This window comes from Strigops habroptila, chromosome 11 (genome assembly GCF_004027225.2).
Source record: "Strigops habroptila isolate Jane chromosome 11, bStrHab1.2.pri, whole genome shotgun sequence".
NCBI lineage: Eukaryota > Metazoa > Chordata > Aves > Psittaciformes > Psittacidae > Strigops > Strigops habroptila.
Window position 1 is genome coordinate 2,868,746 of NC_046360.1, and position 19,223 is coordinate 2,887,968.

At 43.2% G+C, this 19,223-nt stretch overlaps 1 protein-coding gene across 10 annotated transcripts in view; it reads left to right on the forward strand.

Moving 5' to 3' along the window:
- KDM2B (lysine demethylase 2B) overlaps positions 1–19,223 on the forward strand; it is a 119,490-nt gene that overhangs the window by 51,148 nt on the left and 49,119 nt on the right. For all 10 annotated transcript variants that reach the window (XM_030500992.1, XM_030500991.1, XM_030500993.1 and 7 more), the window contains 2 exons: positions 5,686–5,801; positions 11,864–11,990. In XM_030500992.1, the coding sequence (XP_030356852.1) occupies positions 5,686–5,801; positions 11,864–11,990 (243 nt within the window). The remainder of the gene's footprint in view (positions 1–5,685; positions 5,802–11,863; positions 11,991–19,223) is intronic.

The window sequence follows — 19,223 nt, forward strand, 5'->3', positions numbered from 1 at the left end:
TGTGCTGGGGCTGCAGAGCTGCCGGGCTATTTTTGGTTGCTCTTTAGCTTTTCCCGTTTTGGGAGCTTCCACTGACATTAATGGAAGCTCCATGCCTGGAACCGTTAGGGACCAAGTGATGAAAATCAGTGGAGAGGATCAGAGAGGAGAGGGTTTTTTGCCCTTGGTGTCTGCTTTCAGATAGGAGGTGACAGCATAATGTTGGATTTTTAGTTCCATTCCTCTGCAGTGCTCTACCTAATTCTTATCAAACGATATCAAATTGAGAGTTCCTGTATTGCTTGTACTACTGAGGCAAAATTAATAGTTTTTTGACTTTTAAACTGTAAACATGATGTTTCCTTGATACATTTGGTCGTGGGCACTATTACAGTGCAATCATCCTTCTTTTGAGATGAGAGAAATAGTGTTTCATTTGCTGGCAGTGCCCACTCTGAGGTTGTCTCTTTAGTCACTTCTTATTTTTGAGACACATAAATTTCGTCTATTCCACCCCAAGCTGCAGGAAAATATATATGTCTTCTATATCACAAATATGTGTTCAGTGCTAATGGAAACGGATGCACCATGGGTTTGGTTTGGAGCTTGTAGTCTGTTTGCCCCATAGCTTTATAACTTAATAGTCTTTTTTATTACTCTCGGATGGGTGATTGCATCCTTGAAGATACAGGAGGAATTTTGCAGCCCCCTGAAATCTTCTAACAAGTTTGTAGTGTTTAATAATACTTGTTTTATAAAATTCAAAAGATGATGAGATCATATCTTTCTTTTAACTGTTCAGAAAAGCTTTTGTTACTGTTAATTTTACCTTCTTGATTTACTAGAGAAGATAACATCTAAATATTCAAGTGTATCTTATTGATGGAATAATTCGTAACTGTAAATCAGCTGGGAGTATTTCTGAGCCTCCTGAATCGAATTCCTGCTCGGTGTTGGCTTGGCTTCATAAACTGGGATGGCTTTGGGAATTTAAAAAAACACTTGAGGAAAACAGTAAATGGACAATTGTCTTGTTGAGGCTTGAAATGAGGATTGTGACCGGTGTCTGTACTCCCAAGGCTGTTTATCCCCATTTAGCTGAGCTCATGGCTGGTACATGGTCAGGAGTCCTCTGCTCCCAGGGCAGGACTGTGTGGTGGCCGTGGCCATGGGGCTGCTCCGCTGCTCCAGCCCCCAGCTCCAGGACCAGCCTGTGAGGGAAGGATGGGTTGGATCCACGTTCACTCAGTCATCAGCACTGTCAGCACAGGCTGGTTTGGAACTGGTCACCCGTGAGGAAGAGTTTTCTAGTTCATGACTAATCCTTGAAGCCACACAGTGTGTGTCTTTCATGTGTAGGTTTTAATTGTAGCCTTAGATAATGTTTAGCAGGTGCTTTTGTTTGTGTCTTTCAGTCAAAAGGGAACAATATCTTATTCCACTGATTTTTGACTTTTTCAGTCCATTGGTTCTGATATTACTGCAGTCTTTTTTTATCATTAAGGAAAAATTAAATTATGCCGTTTTATGCTGTGTTTCTTTCCATTTTTTTGGAGAATATTACAGTGTTTGAGAGTATCACCAAGGGGAGAGATGTTACCTCCTGTCTTGCACTAAGCCATGAAGCACACAGGGCTGTGCAGTAGCAGCAGGGTTTGTCTCAATGGTAGAAAGCAGTCATGGAGGGGAAAACTGATGACACTCACTTCAGAGGTGTCTGGATCAGAGGCTGTGTGGCAAGTTTTTGCTGTGAGAACTGAAAGATGCAGCCATACATGAGCAGACACGACAGCACAGAGTGATGTGATCGTACGTGTCAACAGACCTGTCAATTCATCCAGTGAAAAGTAATGGCATGGCTGAAGGTGAGACAGGCAGATGTATCGTGTGGATGATTTTAAAGCAACTCCTTGGCTGTCCCTTTCGTCTTATGTATACTTGCAGCTTGCTCCTATTCTGGAGGTCTGTCTTCCTCTTTAAAAACCTTTGCAATTGGGAAGCTTAAAAGATGGGTGTTCTTGTTTGCAAATGGTCACAATGAACATTCATCCTCCTCGGTTTGAGTCGTGCTTGTATCTAAGCTGTGGGAATGAACTGAATGTGCCATCCAAGCTTATCTGTTTCAGAGCTTAGTTCTTACAATATATTACACTCATGGAAACTCTTTCCTGTTTTCTACTCATCAATTTCCTCCTACTTCTACTTTTTCTGGTGCTGGCCTCTTCAGTTTTTCTCTGTACACAGCCTTGTTAATATTAGAACAGGAGTTTGGGGTTCCCCCCCCTTTGTCATGTCTGTGCCAATCTTCCTGTGGTTTTTCTACCTTGTCAATTCTCCATCTTTTTTGTCTGATCTTGCCCATAGTGTCCTGTGCTTTTGTCTCTGCAGTTTTAATATTCCATGTGTGTTCTTCAGGCAAGTCAAAACTATTTTGGGATGCAGTGTGTGACTGAAAACTGTTATATAGCTGAGTGGTCAAAATCTCTTATGAGCAGGTGATTCCTCTGACAGGGCTGTATCCTGTCGCTGGCAGAGGGGCTGTGAGCTGGATCCTGCCTGTGGGAGCACATGAGCTGCTGGAGATCTGGGGCTTCCCTAGGACTTAGCTGGTGCCAGGCTCAATGTGTTCAACAGTGAAGGGGTGGTACCCACAGGCATTGTCCTTGCCCATCCCTGAGCTATGCCTGGAAGTCATCCCACACCTTGCTTTGGCTAGGGGGAAGAACTTTACTTCTAAGGACTTTACAGTTAATGGCTTTCTCCTTGTTGCTTAGTCTCTGGTTTATTTGTATTTTCCCAATCCTGATGGATTTTAGTGCTTCGTTATCCCAGGATTTTGTTATTGAGAACTGTGTCATAAAAAGCAGCATTTTCAGTCTTGTTACTAGAAATATGCGCTTCTTGAAGGACCTAGTGTTTAGTTGGTTCAGAAGTTAGGAGTCGAAGGTACTAACTCTTTCTGAGATGAGTTTAGACTTGGATTATAAATGTAGGTAGGGAATTAAATACATTATCTACAGAACCACAGGGTGTCTCAGATTCTTTACAGAAGACTTTTGGTTTGTGCCTCTGCCAGTTCTTCACCAATACAGGGTTAAAACTGTATTAATGTTGGTTAATCTTTCTGTTGAGGGTTTATGTCTGGGACACCATTTGTGGGGCATTGGCTCAAGCCAGTGATAGACCCTTTCACATCACCCCAAATTACTGGGACTGCTACTAGGGAAGTCTAGTGGTTATTAACACAAAGACCCTTGGCATCTAGTGGGGGCCAAGTCGAGAGGTCAGGGAAGATGTGAGGAGTGGAACCCAAAGAGCAAGAAACAGTGAAACAACTGCACTCTAGTGTGACATTTTCACTAAGGAAATAGAATTTGGAGGAGGAGGCAACTGTGTGGTTGTAGTAAAATCATACACTTGAGGAACAACTGCATTGATGGGATTTCATTTTATTTCTTGCAAAGTGAAGGATATCTCCTTTCTACCTTTCATACAGGACTAAAAAGCCAGGTTTCAGCTCAGTTACTCCTTTTACTTAAGTTGTAAATATTTGATAACAAATTGTATTTAGAATGATGTTGATGATTCCATTAAAATAACTTGTTGCATCTGCCAGCTCCAGTATGTTTGTTGAGCAGTACATTGGCTGCTCTGTGCTGAGAACTGCAGTGGGAAGTGCGGGTGAGGACCCTTCAGTGTTCTGCTGTAACTGGCTGTTTCTGAGCTGTCTTCTGCCACCACTCACTTGGTCATTTCACCTTTTTGAGCTCCAGTTTGTTCAGGTCTAAACCTGACGGTGAAGGTGAATTGTCACAGATTGTCCCTGTGTTTCAGCACCTACCCAGTAGGCTTCGGGGATCCAGCAACAGATTTGCTTCAGCACATGGTTTCCATTCTTTCCCCCAACCACATCAGTCTTTGATTACGTAGTGGAAGTAGACCCCAGCTTCCTTGACCTTGGATCTTTTTTCCTTCCCAAAGACTAGGATCAGGAAGATCATTTATATTTCCAGTAGTTTGCTCTTAGTACAGACTGATGTATTTCATGTGGTGAACTCCTTCAGCTGTGAAGAGTATTGATGTACATAGTTGCCACACTACCCTTATGTGACAAAACCTCTTCCTCTCTAGTTGGTTGTTCTTGATTTGGAAGTAATAAACAGGCTGGATCATTGTGAGTGACTCTGTAACCAAAATTATACTAACTAGAGCAGGAAAGATGCAATAATACCGAGAGTGCCAGAGCTGTGAGCCACCTGCTGTTTTTATATGCGTGACATTTATCATGTGGAATCAGAGCTGTGACTGAGCACTGGAACAGGTTGCCCAGAGGGGTTGTGGAGTCTCCATCCTAGGAGATACTGAACAGCCACCTGGACATAGTTCTGGGCAGCTGGCTCTAGGTGGCCCTGCTCGAGCAGGGGAGTTGGACCTCTAGAGCTCCCTTCCAACCTCAACCATTCTGTGATTCTGAAATTCAGGGACAACTATCCAGCGCAGTAAGCTTCTGTTTCCAGGGAGAAAATTCAAGTGCTGATTTCTTATCCTTCCTGTCTCTCTCCTACCAATAATCTCTTAAAGGAAAGCCCCAGTTTTGCCATCTGCTGTGGCTCAAGGCCGCCTCAGATGCAGCTTTGCAGGCCTTTATGGTCTAAAGATTGGTGCAGAGGAGAGCTTTCGAGGCTGCTAGCTGGAGAACCCTTTAACTGAATGGTATTTTCCTGCTCCCTCACTGATCTGGAAGTGAAGGAAAGCTGCCACAGCTTTAATGGGAAGTACTGCACAGTTAGGAGAAAATTGACTGCCCCCTATGTTGCTTTGCTGTCTGCTGGCTTATAAATTGTAATGCTTTTCATTAAAAAAGAAGAAAAAAAAGTGTCAGGTCTCTGTGGGTCCCAGATCATTAGCAGGATCAATTCCTTTTTCACTGCAGAGATCAGAGGCTACAGTCTTGCATAGCCAGTGCTTCAGCTGCTGACATACCAAGCAAACAATGCAGAAACAGAAGAGCTGGAGTGTGACTGCCTGAACTGCTATGCCTGGGTTTTCTTCCCTCACTTTGGCGCCTGTGAGATGAATTCAGTCCTTTGCAGGACTGGGTCAGAACAGCCTCATCAGCTCCAGTACTAGAAATGTTAAATCCCTTCACTTACAGCTTGCAGTGAAAAACCTTTTTGGTTGCTTCAGGAAGTTGATAATAGGATGTGAAACTTTCACCTCTGAAGGAGGGCTGCTGGTAATCATTTGAAACTGTTGACATCTGAAGATGGATGCTCTGGTGCTGGTGTGAAAAGTTTGGTGTGACTCAGTCCAGTTCCACAGCCCTAGCCCACCACCACTGCTAACATGATTTGCAACCCTGCTGGAGGTGCCAGTAGATAGATCTGAAAGCCAAGTGTATTGAACAGACTGAATTTACTTCTTAGTCATGGATGTGGTTGAGTCACAAGCTTGTGTGTTCCCAGTAAACACTGTAACTGTGCTGTGAATAAATAGAAGAACCCAATTTACAGAGGGTTCTAAGACTGTACATCATAAGATGTTGTTCTTCTGCTGTGACTAGTCTTAAAATGTGGCTATGAGCCACCTTTTAACCTCTCATCCCCTGCAGAGGGGAGTTTGTGGGGTGGTTAAAGCTTGATTGTAAGTTGCTCTGTAATGCTACATAGTATGAGGCATTCTCAGTTCTTTGCTTTCCCTCTCTAGGGTGGATACATGCGGTTTATACTCCAGTAGATTCTCTGGTGTTTGGTGGAAATATCCTGCATAGCTTTAATGTTCCCATGCAGCTTCGCATCTATGAAATTGAGGACAGAACAAGGGTAAGGATACTTGATTCTCTTTTTAACTGAACAGTGCTTTGTGGCTGTAATCTGTCATAGTCTCTCCATCGTATTCCCTTCTGACAAACAAGAACTGACGGGATCTCCGTGTCAGAGTTGTTGAAACAAGAGGTAAACACGAAGTAATGAGACTTTCAAATGTTGGCTATTTTTAGTGGGATTTACTCATCTGTTTTCCCTGCTTCCCACAGACAGGTCCCTTTTGTGTCTTTTGTCTGTTAAACTTTCATCAAACACCTTCCCTTTTGCATGAAAACAGACTGTGCTTTACAGACCTTTGTACCAGCACCAGTAACCCCCTGCTTATCATCTCTCCATGCACTCCTGGAGTGGATATCCGAGCCTGGAGAATTAATGGGACTAGGATGGTTCTCCTGCCCACAGCTGAATTGGCAAAGCTGCACAGAAGTTGTGTATGAAACCACATGTTTCTTATGTACTGTGCAGGATGTTCTTCTACAATGACTCAATTCTATACAAGAATTTCTTGGAATAAAAAGAGTGTGGGGTGGGACATGAATCTGAACACTGTGATGTTCATCTGCTTGTAGCATCTACCTGATGGAAGGAGTATTGCTTCTTGGAGGAGGTTACTGTGTGGCCTCCTTGTTTGGAGTGGAAAGGTTACCCTTGATTCATAAACACCAGTCATCACATGCTTAGCAGATTCAAGAAGTAGCATAATCTGGAGGATGTGCCACTGTTTTAGTAGGCTATTAAATAAGCTGTGCAAGGCAACTGTAGCATTCCTGTGCAAAAATGGACCAGTGGTATGTGCAAATTCGGATGGGGACTTTGTGGCTGATTGTTTTGGAGGCACTGCACTGAGCCAGTGCTGGTAAACCACTGGAACAAGTGCTGGTTATGGTGATAACGGAGATTGGGGCTGGCAAAATGGCAGGAAGTTGCAATTCTTTGGTACAGTTCACTGTTGCTCACCTCTACAAGAGGGCACGATTCTGGTTCCAAGTGGGCTTTTACCCCAAATTGTTTTCTTTACAGTGAGAGTGTATAAGCATGGAGCAAATATGTATTGTTTTGAAATCCATCTCTGAGTCTGTGAAAGGAGGGGGGTCCTCCTCTCACCCTCCCTTTCTTTGCAGGGGGTACAGGGCCTGCTAATCTTCCCATTGTAAAACAGTGGTGGGAGCCGTTGGCTTCCTGGGGTGATTTTAATGAAGAGAAGGAATATTAAGCACAAAAAATGAATTCTCAGTGGAAGAGAGATGAAGACAAAAGCTGAAATTCAGGGGAATTGGAATGGAGGGAATGTAGCAGAGAGAAGAAGCGGAGGTAGAGAACTGGAGTGGAGTTCAGCCTGATTTTGAATGGGTGTCCCGAGGAAAGGGTGTCCAGTGTCTTAAGGAAGTGTAAAGGGACTTGGACAGGAAAGGTTATGATGGCAGAGGCAGGAAGGGGCTCACTGTGGTTAGACAAAAGTATGGGGCACAGGGAGGTTTTCAGAGTCACTGTAGATGAGAACCAGCAATATATGCTCATATATGTGCTGCAGGTGCTTACGGGGAGGGTGTGTTGTTGCCAGAAGGATGCTAGCACAGGCACCTTGTACAGAGAATGGAGGAGACTGGGAGGAAGGATTGATGCCAGAAACAAGTTATTTCCATTAATGTCTATGGGGAAGATGGGAAGGAAATGCTCTTTTTCCTGAAGTTGTGTAAAAGCTGATGTTTTGTTCCCACAGGACTTGAGCAACTCAAGATCACACAGATTGGGTTGTAACTGCTCAGTAGTGCTTCATGTCAGGCCCTTCTCCTTGGGAAGCTGGGTGCAGCTTTGATCTCTTAAGCTTTTATACCAGGAGGCAGAATTCCCTGTAACAGTCAAGTATTTTTTGCTGACTTTTAGGAACTTGCCAGCTAGTTACACTGAAATGCCTTTTAAAAGTCACTAACACCCTGATCCTCTGGGGAGCTTCTGGGAGTTGGGCATCTGCCTCTTTGGAAATGTTCTGTCACAGCTTTTTGGAAGGGGGTGCTGCAGCATTTGGAAGTCCCAAATCAGACCTTTCCTCTTGTCAGTTTTGGTTTAGGTTTTTTTTCAAAATATAACTAAGACATGCAGAAGTATGATAAAAGGCAGGCAAATCAATACCGTTATTTAGAAATAATACCCCACACCACCTATAAAAATACCATGCAGGCGTCTTGAAGGAGTGAATGTTTTCAAAACAGGGTTCTAGTGCGTACTACTTTGTTTGCTTTACCAATCAAAGTTTGTAATGTCTTTGTTCAAATAATCCCATTCATCCCCTGGCTGGTACAGCAGGCTCGGTGCAGTGTGTAGCTCACACAAATTCACCAGTGTGAACATACTGCAAATGAGTTCCTCAGCAGTATTGATCTCGCCGTTGTGTATAGCACAGAAGTAAATTACATGACGGGATTGACGAAGTAATTTGCCACACTCAAAGCGGAGTGTAATACAGGTGTGTTTTCCCCTCTTCATTTTGCACAGAGATGATTTTATGGAGGCTTCACTGTGTTTAAACCTGCTGTATAATGCTTAATCATCTTTGCTGATACTCAAAGTCATTTTTATGCTAGGTGTAGTTGTTATTGTCTTAGCAGCTAAGACGATGGTTGGAACGGTAACGCTGATTTACAGCCTGATAAAATTGCCTGGTTTATATACTTGTCATGCTTATTCCAGCTTAATTTCTCATGTCCCTGGGAGACTTTCGAAGAGGGTTATAGCCATTTAAAAATAGTTTTAAGGAGTAATAAAAACCGTGTCTATTGTTGGCAACAGCTCCTAATGTGCAATTGAGGTAAACAAACATTCTCCAGCCTTATGGTTTGTAGAGCCTCTCATTTTGCAGTCTGGCTTTCCTAGAGGCCAGTTAACAGCCAGTCAAACAGGCCAAGCTGCTTAGCTCCTCTGCTAGGCCAGCAGGGGTTGGAACTAGGTGATCTTAAGGTCCTTTCCAACCCTAAATATTCTATGATTCTAATAACTGCAAAGCAGGCTGCCGTGCAGAGATCCATCATCTTGGCATACGGATGCTACAGCTCCCTATGTAGTAGTAGTAGTAGTAGTACTCTCGTAGTAGTACTGAAGAGTAAGAATGTGTCCAACTTCCAACTCATGTAAACTTCATTGCCTTAAAATATTTGGGCATGGATAGGGCCAGAAGCGCTCAAAATAGATACGTAAGGTGGTCACTCACAGATGATGGTGTTTGCTACTGATTGTGTTTTCTGGAGTGTAAAAGACCATTCTAAGTGGATAGATTCATTATTTTATAAACACTCAGACATTGTTTTTTCATATTGTGATTGGATTGATTAAACACAAGTGGAGTTTGTAATGATTTTAATGGACATTGTGGAAGAGACTAACACTTTCTTAAGGAAAACGCGTGCCTCGTTTAGGGGTTTTTGGCTTGTTTTTGGAGAGGAATATAAGTCTCTCAAATAATTTCCCTTTCCACTGAAGAAATGGATCCTATTCCAGAGAGGATTTTTCTCACTGTACAGGAATAATTAAAAAATATATTCAGTGGATTGTAAATTATTAATCACAGAAGTTAGAGCTGGAAATGCCTATTAGATGATCCAGTGTATTTCCCTGCTGGTGGGGGATTTAGTCCTCTGGCAGTGTCTGTATCAGATATTACACTTTAAATTCATCACAGAACATTTTTAATTTCTTTCTTGCTTGCTTGCTTTCTTTTATTCCTCCTCCCCCTAAGAGTTCGTTTGACCCTAAGTGTACAATGGAAAAAGTATGGACACGTACATAACGCAGTTCCCATCCATTATAATTAATAAATGTCCAAGGATATCATAAAGAACATAATTCTCTGTACTTTTCCATAAGGCAAACTTTAAAAGTCTTTTAAAGCACTGTTAGACTTGCTTTACTGGCAGAAGATCTTTGCACAGTATCTCTTTCTACATATGGTAGCTCTTCCTTCTGAAGGTTTGTAAAAGCAGAGCCTTCCCAGCGCATAGTGCACTACAGAGGCATGGAGGGATTTGCTGTGGGTTGGAACGTTGATAGTGAGGCAATTAGGAACTCAAATTGAATATTAAAGATTGATATACATAATGGGAGCACTGCATGCATTACTTCCTTGTCTTTCACATTGAATTAACATTGGTAACAACTAAATTTGGTGAAGCTCAGAATCTGTCAACAAATGTTGAGCAATGATGTCTTTAATATTCCCAGGCATGTGGCTGAAAACCTTTTGAAGGCTGAGGGGTGGAAGGCGGCTCCCTGTTTGTAAGTCAATTCTTTGCAAATTTTGTTTCCTGCAGTGCTCTCTTGGACAAATTTGAGTTCCTTTATTAGCATATATTTTAGCATGGCTGATTTCCCCTGTGTTCCATAATAGCGATAAGTGACTTGATCTCTTCTTTATGACAAATAACTAAACCAAGGGGAAGATATTCTCCAGTGCAAAAAGGCCCTGGGGTTAAATGTTCTCACATTTAGGGAGATGTTGGTTGGTTTTTGCCTTTTTTGTCTTTCTCCCCCCCTTCTTTTTGTGGTATGTATGCTTTGTAACAACCAACTTTGCTGTACAAAGGTATAACACTGCCGGATGCATGACCCATAGCAACATACAGCTCAGATTAGCTACATTTGTGTTGAATTTAAGAGACCTGAACTTTTGGGAATTGCCATGGAGTATTTAAATCCTACCCTGTGATCCATTTAGTGGGACAATACAGGATATTTCTTTCCCCTTTGTTACGTTTTGGTTTACTGCTCAAAGTGTGTTTCCTGTGCCCTGGGAGCAGAGACAAGTTGACTGTCCACCTTGGGGACAGTTTTCAAATACAAGTGTTATAATAAGTCAGTGATAAGCTCAAGTGGATGCTTTTATCACCAGGCAGATGTTTCAGCAGCTTTGCAGAGCTGACTCTTGAGTTTCCAGGTGCTGGGTTAGTGCTTCTGTTCAGTCTTTGGAGTGATCTGGGGTGGTTGTTCTGGTTTTGTTTTTTAAAAACGGGCTTTCTAAGATGTTGCTCCTTTCTGGTGCAGTCCATTAAAGGTGGGGGGACACCTCTTGGCTAGGTGAGCAGTTCACATGCACACAATGCCTTAAAGCACTTCCTGCAATCCCAGTGCAGTGCATGCATGTAAGCCTGCAACATGCAAATATCTGTGTGCCACCAGGAGAAAGAAGTGTGCAGTGTGAGTACAAGAGCACGCAAGGTGCATGGCATCCATTTTAACAAATCACAGTAAATCTGCATTTGGTCTTGCATTTTGGGAGCTTCCCACGTTCTTCTTTGGTACAGAGACCTCCCATAGGTAGAAGACTGTGTTGCAAAGGAAGGAAACCCACTTTGTTTTCTTTTGAATCTGAAATAATTTCACAAATACACAGTGGTGGAGAATAAGCTTTTTGTGTGAGAACAACAGGTCTGCGATGTAAGAGAAAGTGCACAGCTTGACAGAATCTTTTGTTAAAACCCTGCTTTTCTATTCTGTTTGTGGCAAAAGTGTAAACCACAGGAGGGGATTTTTACTTTTAATGTGTAGGTACCAGTCATGAAGAATTCGCGTGTTCATTTGTTTAATCAAATTGTTGTGAAGGCCACAATTGAAAAAGGTGTATTTCCTGCTGGACTCATTTTAGGTAATGTTGCCATTTTGATAAAAATCATAGTGTTTAGGAAATAAAACAAACCCACTTTTATTTTAACTGGAGTTTTAGTGACTAACATCTGTATGTGACCACCCTATGTTTATACAGGAGGTAAATAATGCTGTAGGGGCCATCCATCAGTTTCATGATTTCCCAAGAACACAAACCCTTTCCTCTCCCACCACCCCAAGAGGATACAAATTAGTGAACCAAGAAATGATGCTATCATGGCAGGCAGGCGGGCAGGCTCCTCATTTGGTATGCTGAAGGCATACATCTCACTCTGCTCCCACCCTCTCCCCTCCCCCTCCTGCATACTGTTTGTGCTCTTGATAACACGATGAGAATGATGACTGGCCCTTGTGCTGCAAACTTCTCTCCCTTCCCCATGGACTGACAGTGTTGATCTTGCTTTCAGGTGCATGCCAAATTCCGTTATCCTTTCTACTATGAAATGTGCTGGTATGTTCTGGAGAGATACGTGTCCTGTGTGACCCAGCGCTGCCACCTCAGCAAAGAGTACCAGAAAGAATCAATGTTAATTGGTGAGTGAATCCTTTGAGTGCATGTTCAGAACTGGTGCTGGCACCTTAGGCTGGTTCCTGCTTTGCTTTTCTGCAAAGCAGATTATGAATTGGAGAACCGTTTCTTTATTTTGGGGTGGGGAAGGTCTCGACTCTTCAGCATTTCCATGAATTACCAGCCTCCTTCTAATTATATTTGTTGAACGTTCCCTTAGCAAGTGGATCCTAGAAAAATAATTTTTGGATGCGTTTGTTCCTTGGTTTCAGTAGTGTTTGTGTGGAGATGATCTGCCAAACAGTACACGATTTACTGCCATGTTTGGCACAGTACCTTAGTAGCCAGAAATGTGTGCGTCGCAACTGTGCTGATGGGATGGATGGTTAGTCCTTTTATAGAGAGTCTCTTCTATGGAATGCACTGTGGTCACTAAACCTGGCTTCTTTCTCTTCTCTTTAATCTCTGCTTTAGTTCTTTCTGTTTGGTGACTGACTTCTAGTTCTGCAGAATAACAAACCCCAGAAAACACCTACACAAATCTCTATGATCTATAACCCAAGTGCGGGGAGGTCAAAGAAACCTTTACAGCAATAGCTGAAAATGGACCATAGCAGAGATGGATAGATGTGCCTGCAGCAGGAAGGCATTACCTTGGCACTGATGTGAGCATTACATCAATGTGTGTCAATTCCAGTTGCTGCCTTGTTGAACTGCCGTCTTTTTTCTCCCTTTAATGGAACAAGGGGATGGGCCATGTGGCCTCCTCGCTTTTAGTTGCAGAATGGCTGAAATTAGCACAAGCACCAGTTAAACTGACTCATGGTAAGTGTGGAGGAGAGCTAAAGAATCTGTGTGCTTCCTGCACCCTAAGGTGCCACTTGGAGTGAACCTGGCATGGTTGGAACTGCCCCAGGTTCTGGACAGAGGAAGGAATTGATCATGTACCAGCATTACTCTTGGTAGAAGGGATTGAAGAAGTTATGGGTAGATGTCGTTCTCCAGTGAGTTTTACTGGCCAGGAATAACTTGAGGGAGCTGATAGTCTGCATAGAAAGGCCAGGGAAATTGCTTGAGATGTGGGTGCTCCACATTCCATGTCTCTCCTTAGCTCTGTGAGACCCTGGTCAGAGGGGTTAATTAAGCAGGAGCTCTGTGTGGAGGTATTTTTCTCATTATGGAAGTTCATCGTTTCCTCTTGGATGATTTAGCCCCTTGGATCAGCTCTTCAGAAAGCAGGGACAGAACTCTGATAACTGCATTTGCTGGAAAACAGGGAACAACCTCCTGTTGTCTAAACCATTGGCATGGGAAGAGGCTGCAGGGCGGGGGTGCCAGATCCCTGAGGTGTAATTTCAGAACAAATTGCATGTGGAGAGTGGATGGTTCAGGATATTGAGATGGGACTTTTTCCAACTAAATCACCAGTGTGAATTCCAGCCCAGCTCAGTGATTACTGGTAATGGTTTGGTGATCCCCATGAAATGTGCCTCAGTCCAGTCACTAGCTGAGAGATTCAAATCATATTAAAGCTCACTGGGGACCACAGATGTCCAGTGTCTGGAGGGAAAAGGATTGTTTTGCATGACCAAAGAGTGCCAGCTGCAAAGGCATCAGGAAAAGGAGCCTGGCTGGCTGTATGGAAAATGGTTTGGTGGTGACATGGTCAGGGATTTGTCTCCTGTGGTGGCTTCAGTTGCTGGCTTTGTGGACAGTGAATATGAAACTGTTTTGCCCTTGTTTGAGCATGGTCTTATGGTCATTTCAAGCTGCTTTGAGAAACATGCGGCTCTCACAAGACTGTTCTGTTTTGTGAACTCCAGAGATTGTGCAGCTGCTCTCTGTGATCTGACTGAAAATTAACCCTACTGAAAACTGAGTGTATTTGTTGCCGGTAGGATTGATGAGCTGACTTCCAGCCCTCCTGGGGCCTGGGGGGGGGTCTGGCTGGGCACATCTTGAGCTGTTCTCACTGTATTGAAGGGATTGGTACGTTCATCTTACCGAAGAGGTATTACTGACAGCATGTAGTTCATCCACCTGCCTGCTATCTCTTGACTTCAGAGTATTAGCATGCTGATACAATCTCTGACATTGACATCCAGGGCCTTTCTCTCCAGGAGAGACAGATGTGTGCTCTTTTTTTTTGGCCAGAAACTTGCTTTTTACTTCTTGGCAGAATCTTAACCTTAAAATAGTTATTCAGCTGGAGATTGTGGTTCAAAAGCCCAGATCTGTATCTGCTGGATCTACTGGATCTTTCACTTTAGCATTTGCCAAATTCAAAGGAGTAAGGGTACATTATTTACCTTTACAAAGCTGTTGTGCTGCTTTGTTCTGTGTAATTACCATTTCAAATACTTGTCTTTTAACTGGTCTCAGTGTCCAGCCTCTTGACTCAAATCTCTATGAACTGTAATCCTAGAATTACACTTGTTTGGTCTGTGGTGTCTGCATCTTAGTATCATTCACCTGCTGTGGGATGGGACATCCACATGAGGTCAGTGTTCCAAAACCCTGCTGTTACTTTTTAAGCTTCAGAACTGCTAAGGTCCCTAAATTGTCTCTTCCTTAGAGACTTCTCTATCTGCAAGCAATTTCTTTATTTCCCATGAGAGAGTATCCCTTGATGAATAATTTCCCATTGTTCTTCTTAAAGAGTAATGAAACAAAACACTTCTCTGCAGGCCCCTTAATAGATTTAATTGTCTTCTGTCCTCCTTGGTTTAAGAAAAAATTCTTCACATCCTTGTATTCATTTTCAGAAATTTCTCTGGAATAATTTAATATTTCTCCTATTTGTTTTTAAATCATTTCCTTGACTTGACGTGTTCTAAATGTTTGCTTTCTACCTTTCCTTTTGGGTGCTAGAACTTGCTAGTTTTCACCCTTGAGTTGTGCTGCTTTCTTTTCGTGTATATATACCTTCTGATACAGTGGTCTTACTGGATCTCAGAAGCTATGAAGCAACAGTTGATTCTTAGCTGAGGAGGACGTCCAGCAGAGAGCACAGGATGCTGCCCATGGTCTCTGGGATTCCCAAGGTGGTAGTTACTGCAGTGATACAAGAACCTCTTTGGAGCACACAGAAACCTGAGTTCATCAGCAGTTGTGTTTTAGGGATATCTTTAGACTTTTCATACTGTGTTTTCATTGCATAGTATTTGTTTGTTTTGACATGAGGGTTGCTAAATTCAGAGTCACTCTTTCAAGGCATTGCCTACTCATGAAAGTGTATTTTTGTGGTTGTATTGCAGTACCTTTGTTCTGATAGTTACGTGCTAGTATAGCAACTTAGGTTGTCCTTTGTATCTCTGGTTTCTAAATGGCTCAACTCCCAAAACTTCAGACAGGAAAAAAACCCAAACCCACCTCAGTGTAGGCAAGGCTGAAACCTTGAGTCTTCCCACTTGCTAAATAAAATGTCAGTGTTTCTAAGAGAGTTGGAAGATGATGACCGTGGCTTCCTTTCCCATTCTCCAGGCGCGGAATGAGTTTTCGGGCAGCTGCCTCATAGTTAGTGTGTGAGACTGTTCTTTTTCAGATCTCTTCCACAGAAGGGCAAACACTCTGGGAAATGATGACATGGCAGCAGTCGCAGGCTGCTGTAAAAGCACACAATCGCTCTTTCTCTCTTTTCTTTCCCTTGTCCCTCTCTCAACTGTGACATTTGTCCTGCTGGCTGAAATCAGAAAGGGATCTTATTTGGGCTTCCTCCTAGATTTGAACATGCACTGTTTCGGGATGGATATGTCTTCATTATTTTTACTCTTATCATGAATGAGTCTGTACTGGATGTTTTCAACCACAACTGACCTTCAGTGAGATATGGATCTTGAGAGTGAGCTGACAAAGAGTAATTGGGAGAAGATACTGGGCTATCAGAAATGTGCTTTCTCTGTAGCCTGCAGCTTTTAAGTTTCCCATTGCTAAAATTTTAACAGGATGGCTCTAACTCTATGTTAAGCCTGATGGATGAAGAAAATATACCCTCTGGCATGGAGAAGGAGCCATGTCTGTCCTTTTTTTCCCCTTCCTTCTTCTCAAGGGATAGAATAGATCTGCTTATGATAGGCAGGTACTAGACTATATTGAGTGATTTTTGTGTGGGGCACTCCCTGCAGTGCTCCATTTCCAGTATGCTCAGGTTTTTTCTGCTAATGAAAATGTCATTGCTGTCTTTAGCAGACTAATAGTAACTGCTGCTCCCAAGTCACAGTGTCAGGTTTGGAGCTGGGAATGGCAAGGTAGATACTCTGCACTAGACTGCTCTAAAGAGTTTAGAAAGGTTTCATAATTATATCTCACTGCCCTCCCTTTCTTTTGAGTTCTGCAATACAGCAAGTCGCTTTCTGGCAAGGAAAGAAACTGTGTATAATTATCCTTCTTGTACAAGTGGATAACTATGGGGAAAGTTAAGTGATTTGCCCAGAACCCACAGGAGAGTGAACTGCTATAGAAAAGGTATTTGTAGCTCTCTGTCCTGTGGTCAAGCTTGTGCTGCTCCTCCTCTTCACTGAGTTATGCCTCTGACTGGTTTGTACAAGCTGCTTTTATTTGCTTTGAGATGAAGAGGGGCAAAGGTCTTTTTGCACTGAATTCTGTGGGAGCCCAGACTGGATAACCACTCTGGGGTTCTGATGTGCTGTTGGCTCGTGCATTGGCTCAGAAGAAGAAACCTCAGGTGCTCATAGCAGCAGCACTTCTGCATGGAGAGGCTTTATAAACCAAACACCTCCGAGTGAGTGAAACCCTGGTAATACAGAGTTTAAAATTCAGTTCTCAACAGAGTAAATGCGGATTATGCTTAGTAGGGCCTTGCTCATAGGATAGTAACTCTCAGTCAGAAGCTGTTTTCATTAAAATGGATAAATAAAAATCATGGCATGTTGCATTACAACAAAACACGTGAAAACACAAAATTGAACCTTCCTCATCTTGCAGCTATCCCTCCATTATCGATTCCCTTGTGGGAGTGTTTCGTGTGGCTGCTTGCTTCTTGAATTAGCAGCAGTAGCAGACAGTCGTTGTCTTTTGAAAGCCCACTCTTAATCTGATGGTGCACCAGTACTGTAATCCTCTCGTACTCCAGACTACGCTGATACACTTCAGGTTAAAGGCAAGCCCTGTCCTCAAAGATAAAGTTAGGTAGAGCATCATCTAACTGCCCGGCTTTCAGAGAACAGCCCACAACAGGGCTCGTCTGGAGATGGTTCATTTTGGGATTAGGTTTAGATTGGTTTCTGCCTGTTCTTACCCTAACCCTGTCCTGTGCAGACAGCCGGTGGCAGGGAAGGGTGGCAGCTGGCAGAATGGAATTGATGCCCCCCCGGGTGCTTGTTTCTGATGGGAATAGGCCCGCAGTATGCTGTGGTGCTCCACTGCTCTCCTGCCTTTTGTTTCCATAGATGAGAGCAAGAGACAAAAAGCGGAGATGTCTCTCGAAGGCTGTTTTCTCTTTGCACCAGAGCCTTACTTGGAGTAAATTATTCACACCTCCATAACGTGATCTCCTTCTCTTTCTTCAGGCCTTATCTACACTTGTGATTTGTCCCAGTTACAGCCATTAGTTCCTGTTCAGCAGAGCTGCAGCACAGGAAGGCAGAAACACATTTTCTTTATGTGGATTCATACCAGTTTCTGTTCATGATGCTGTGTTGGTAGCATAGGGATGTGTATCTGCTTTCCCCTTCTGTTTTATCAGTGGTGTCTTCTCCCATTGAGGCTGGACTTTTCTGCTTCAGTCAGTTGTGAAATAGCTCACCAGGGCAGTGCGGCTTAGAGAAGGGGCTCCAGCCCTGGATCCCAGAGCCTGGATTCTGATTCCTGGTTTTTCCCTAGGTTTGATGTGTGACAATGAGCAAGTCGTGCTTTCTCCCAAGCATCTGTTTCCTCAGCTGTAAAATGGGAGAATGACATAAGCTGATTATATAGCCCTGTGAGGTGGGTAAGTGTGCTAGTTACTGTGGACAAAGGGAAAAAACCACTGTTAAATCCAAGTTGGATAAACTAGTGTTTTTTAAATGTTCCGGTTAAGATATTTTCTAATCCTGTTTATTTCTCTGGGAGAAGCATGGGGGTGTATTAGCACAGCCCAGAAAGGAGGAGTTGCTGTGGAGTGTTGCAAGCCACCACCTCAGCACACAAAACAAACTGTGCTCTACTTCTTCATGGAGCAGCTTTTTGGGAGGGATGCAGGGAGGAAGTCACCCTGCGCTGTGGATGGAGCTGGGTTTGGCTGTGACCAGCCTGGCTGGTACCTGGTGGGTTTTGTCACTGCCATCTCTTCACAGGCATTTCAGCGTAAGTGTGCCTTTCAGGAGTAATTTTATGGCCATTTTGGTTCTGAGGAAAATTGCCACCATGACTGAAGGAGTGGAATGGACAGAGAGGCTTGATTTTTGCAAACACTGTAGTGACAGCACACTTGCCCTGGGAGGTATAAAGTGGGCAACTCCACTCTCGGGCACTAACACACAGAGGGGCACTTGGCCTTAGAGTTTTGATCTGTAACCGCAAAGCTGGGCAGGCTGCCCTCAGGCTGTGACTCTGCCACTGCCTGTTGCATCTTTGTTACCCAGCTGACAGATAACATCTATATTTTCAGATATGTTTTCTACATATCCTGTGATAAGGATGAATTTGCCAACTTGGAACTGGGCTTCAGCGTTTGTTTTGAGCCTCACTGTTAAACAACCGGATGCTGAGCTTTTTCATTAATGTCCATCTAATCCTTCCTTAAGCATGATTCACATTGTCCTAATCCAAAGCTACTGCATTGCAAAGCATGAGAGCCGTGAAAGGAGCTTTTCATTAATTGTTCACTCACTTTTTCTGTCTGACTTCTGTTTCCTTTGCAGAGTGTTTTTGTTTGCAGCTTGATCTCATACCCGTTTCGGCCAGCATTAAAATTCACATGGACTTCACTGGGTGTTGCCAGTGTTAACTGTATTTTCCACAGAATTCCTGCTGTTGCTGGTTGCATTCAGTGTTGTTCACTTAGTAAAGAAAATTGTGTCTAATAAATAAGAAGAGTTGTGTGCTGTAGGGAACCTTGGCCACTAGTTTCCTACATTGCTTTCAATGCTTGGTTGCACAGAGTTGTGTAACACGTTGGGTTTTAGGGGGAAACCTACTGTAAAACTACAATTAGTAGTTCTTTAGACACAGAAACTTGCCTTTAAATTTTCCTGAGAAGTATCTAGAATGTATCAGGGATGGCATTAAGAAAACCGGTATCATGTAGCTCTGTGACAGTC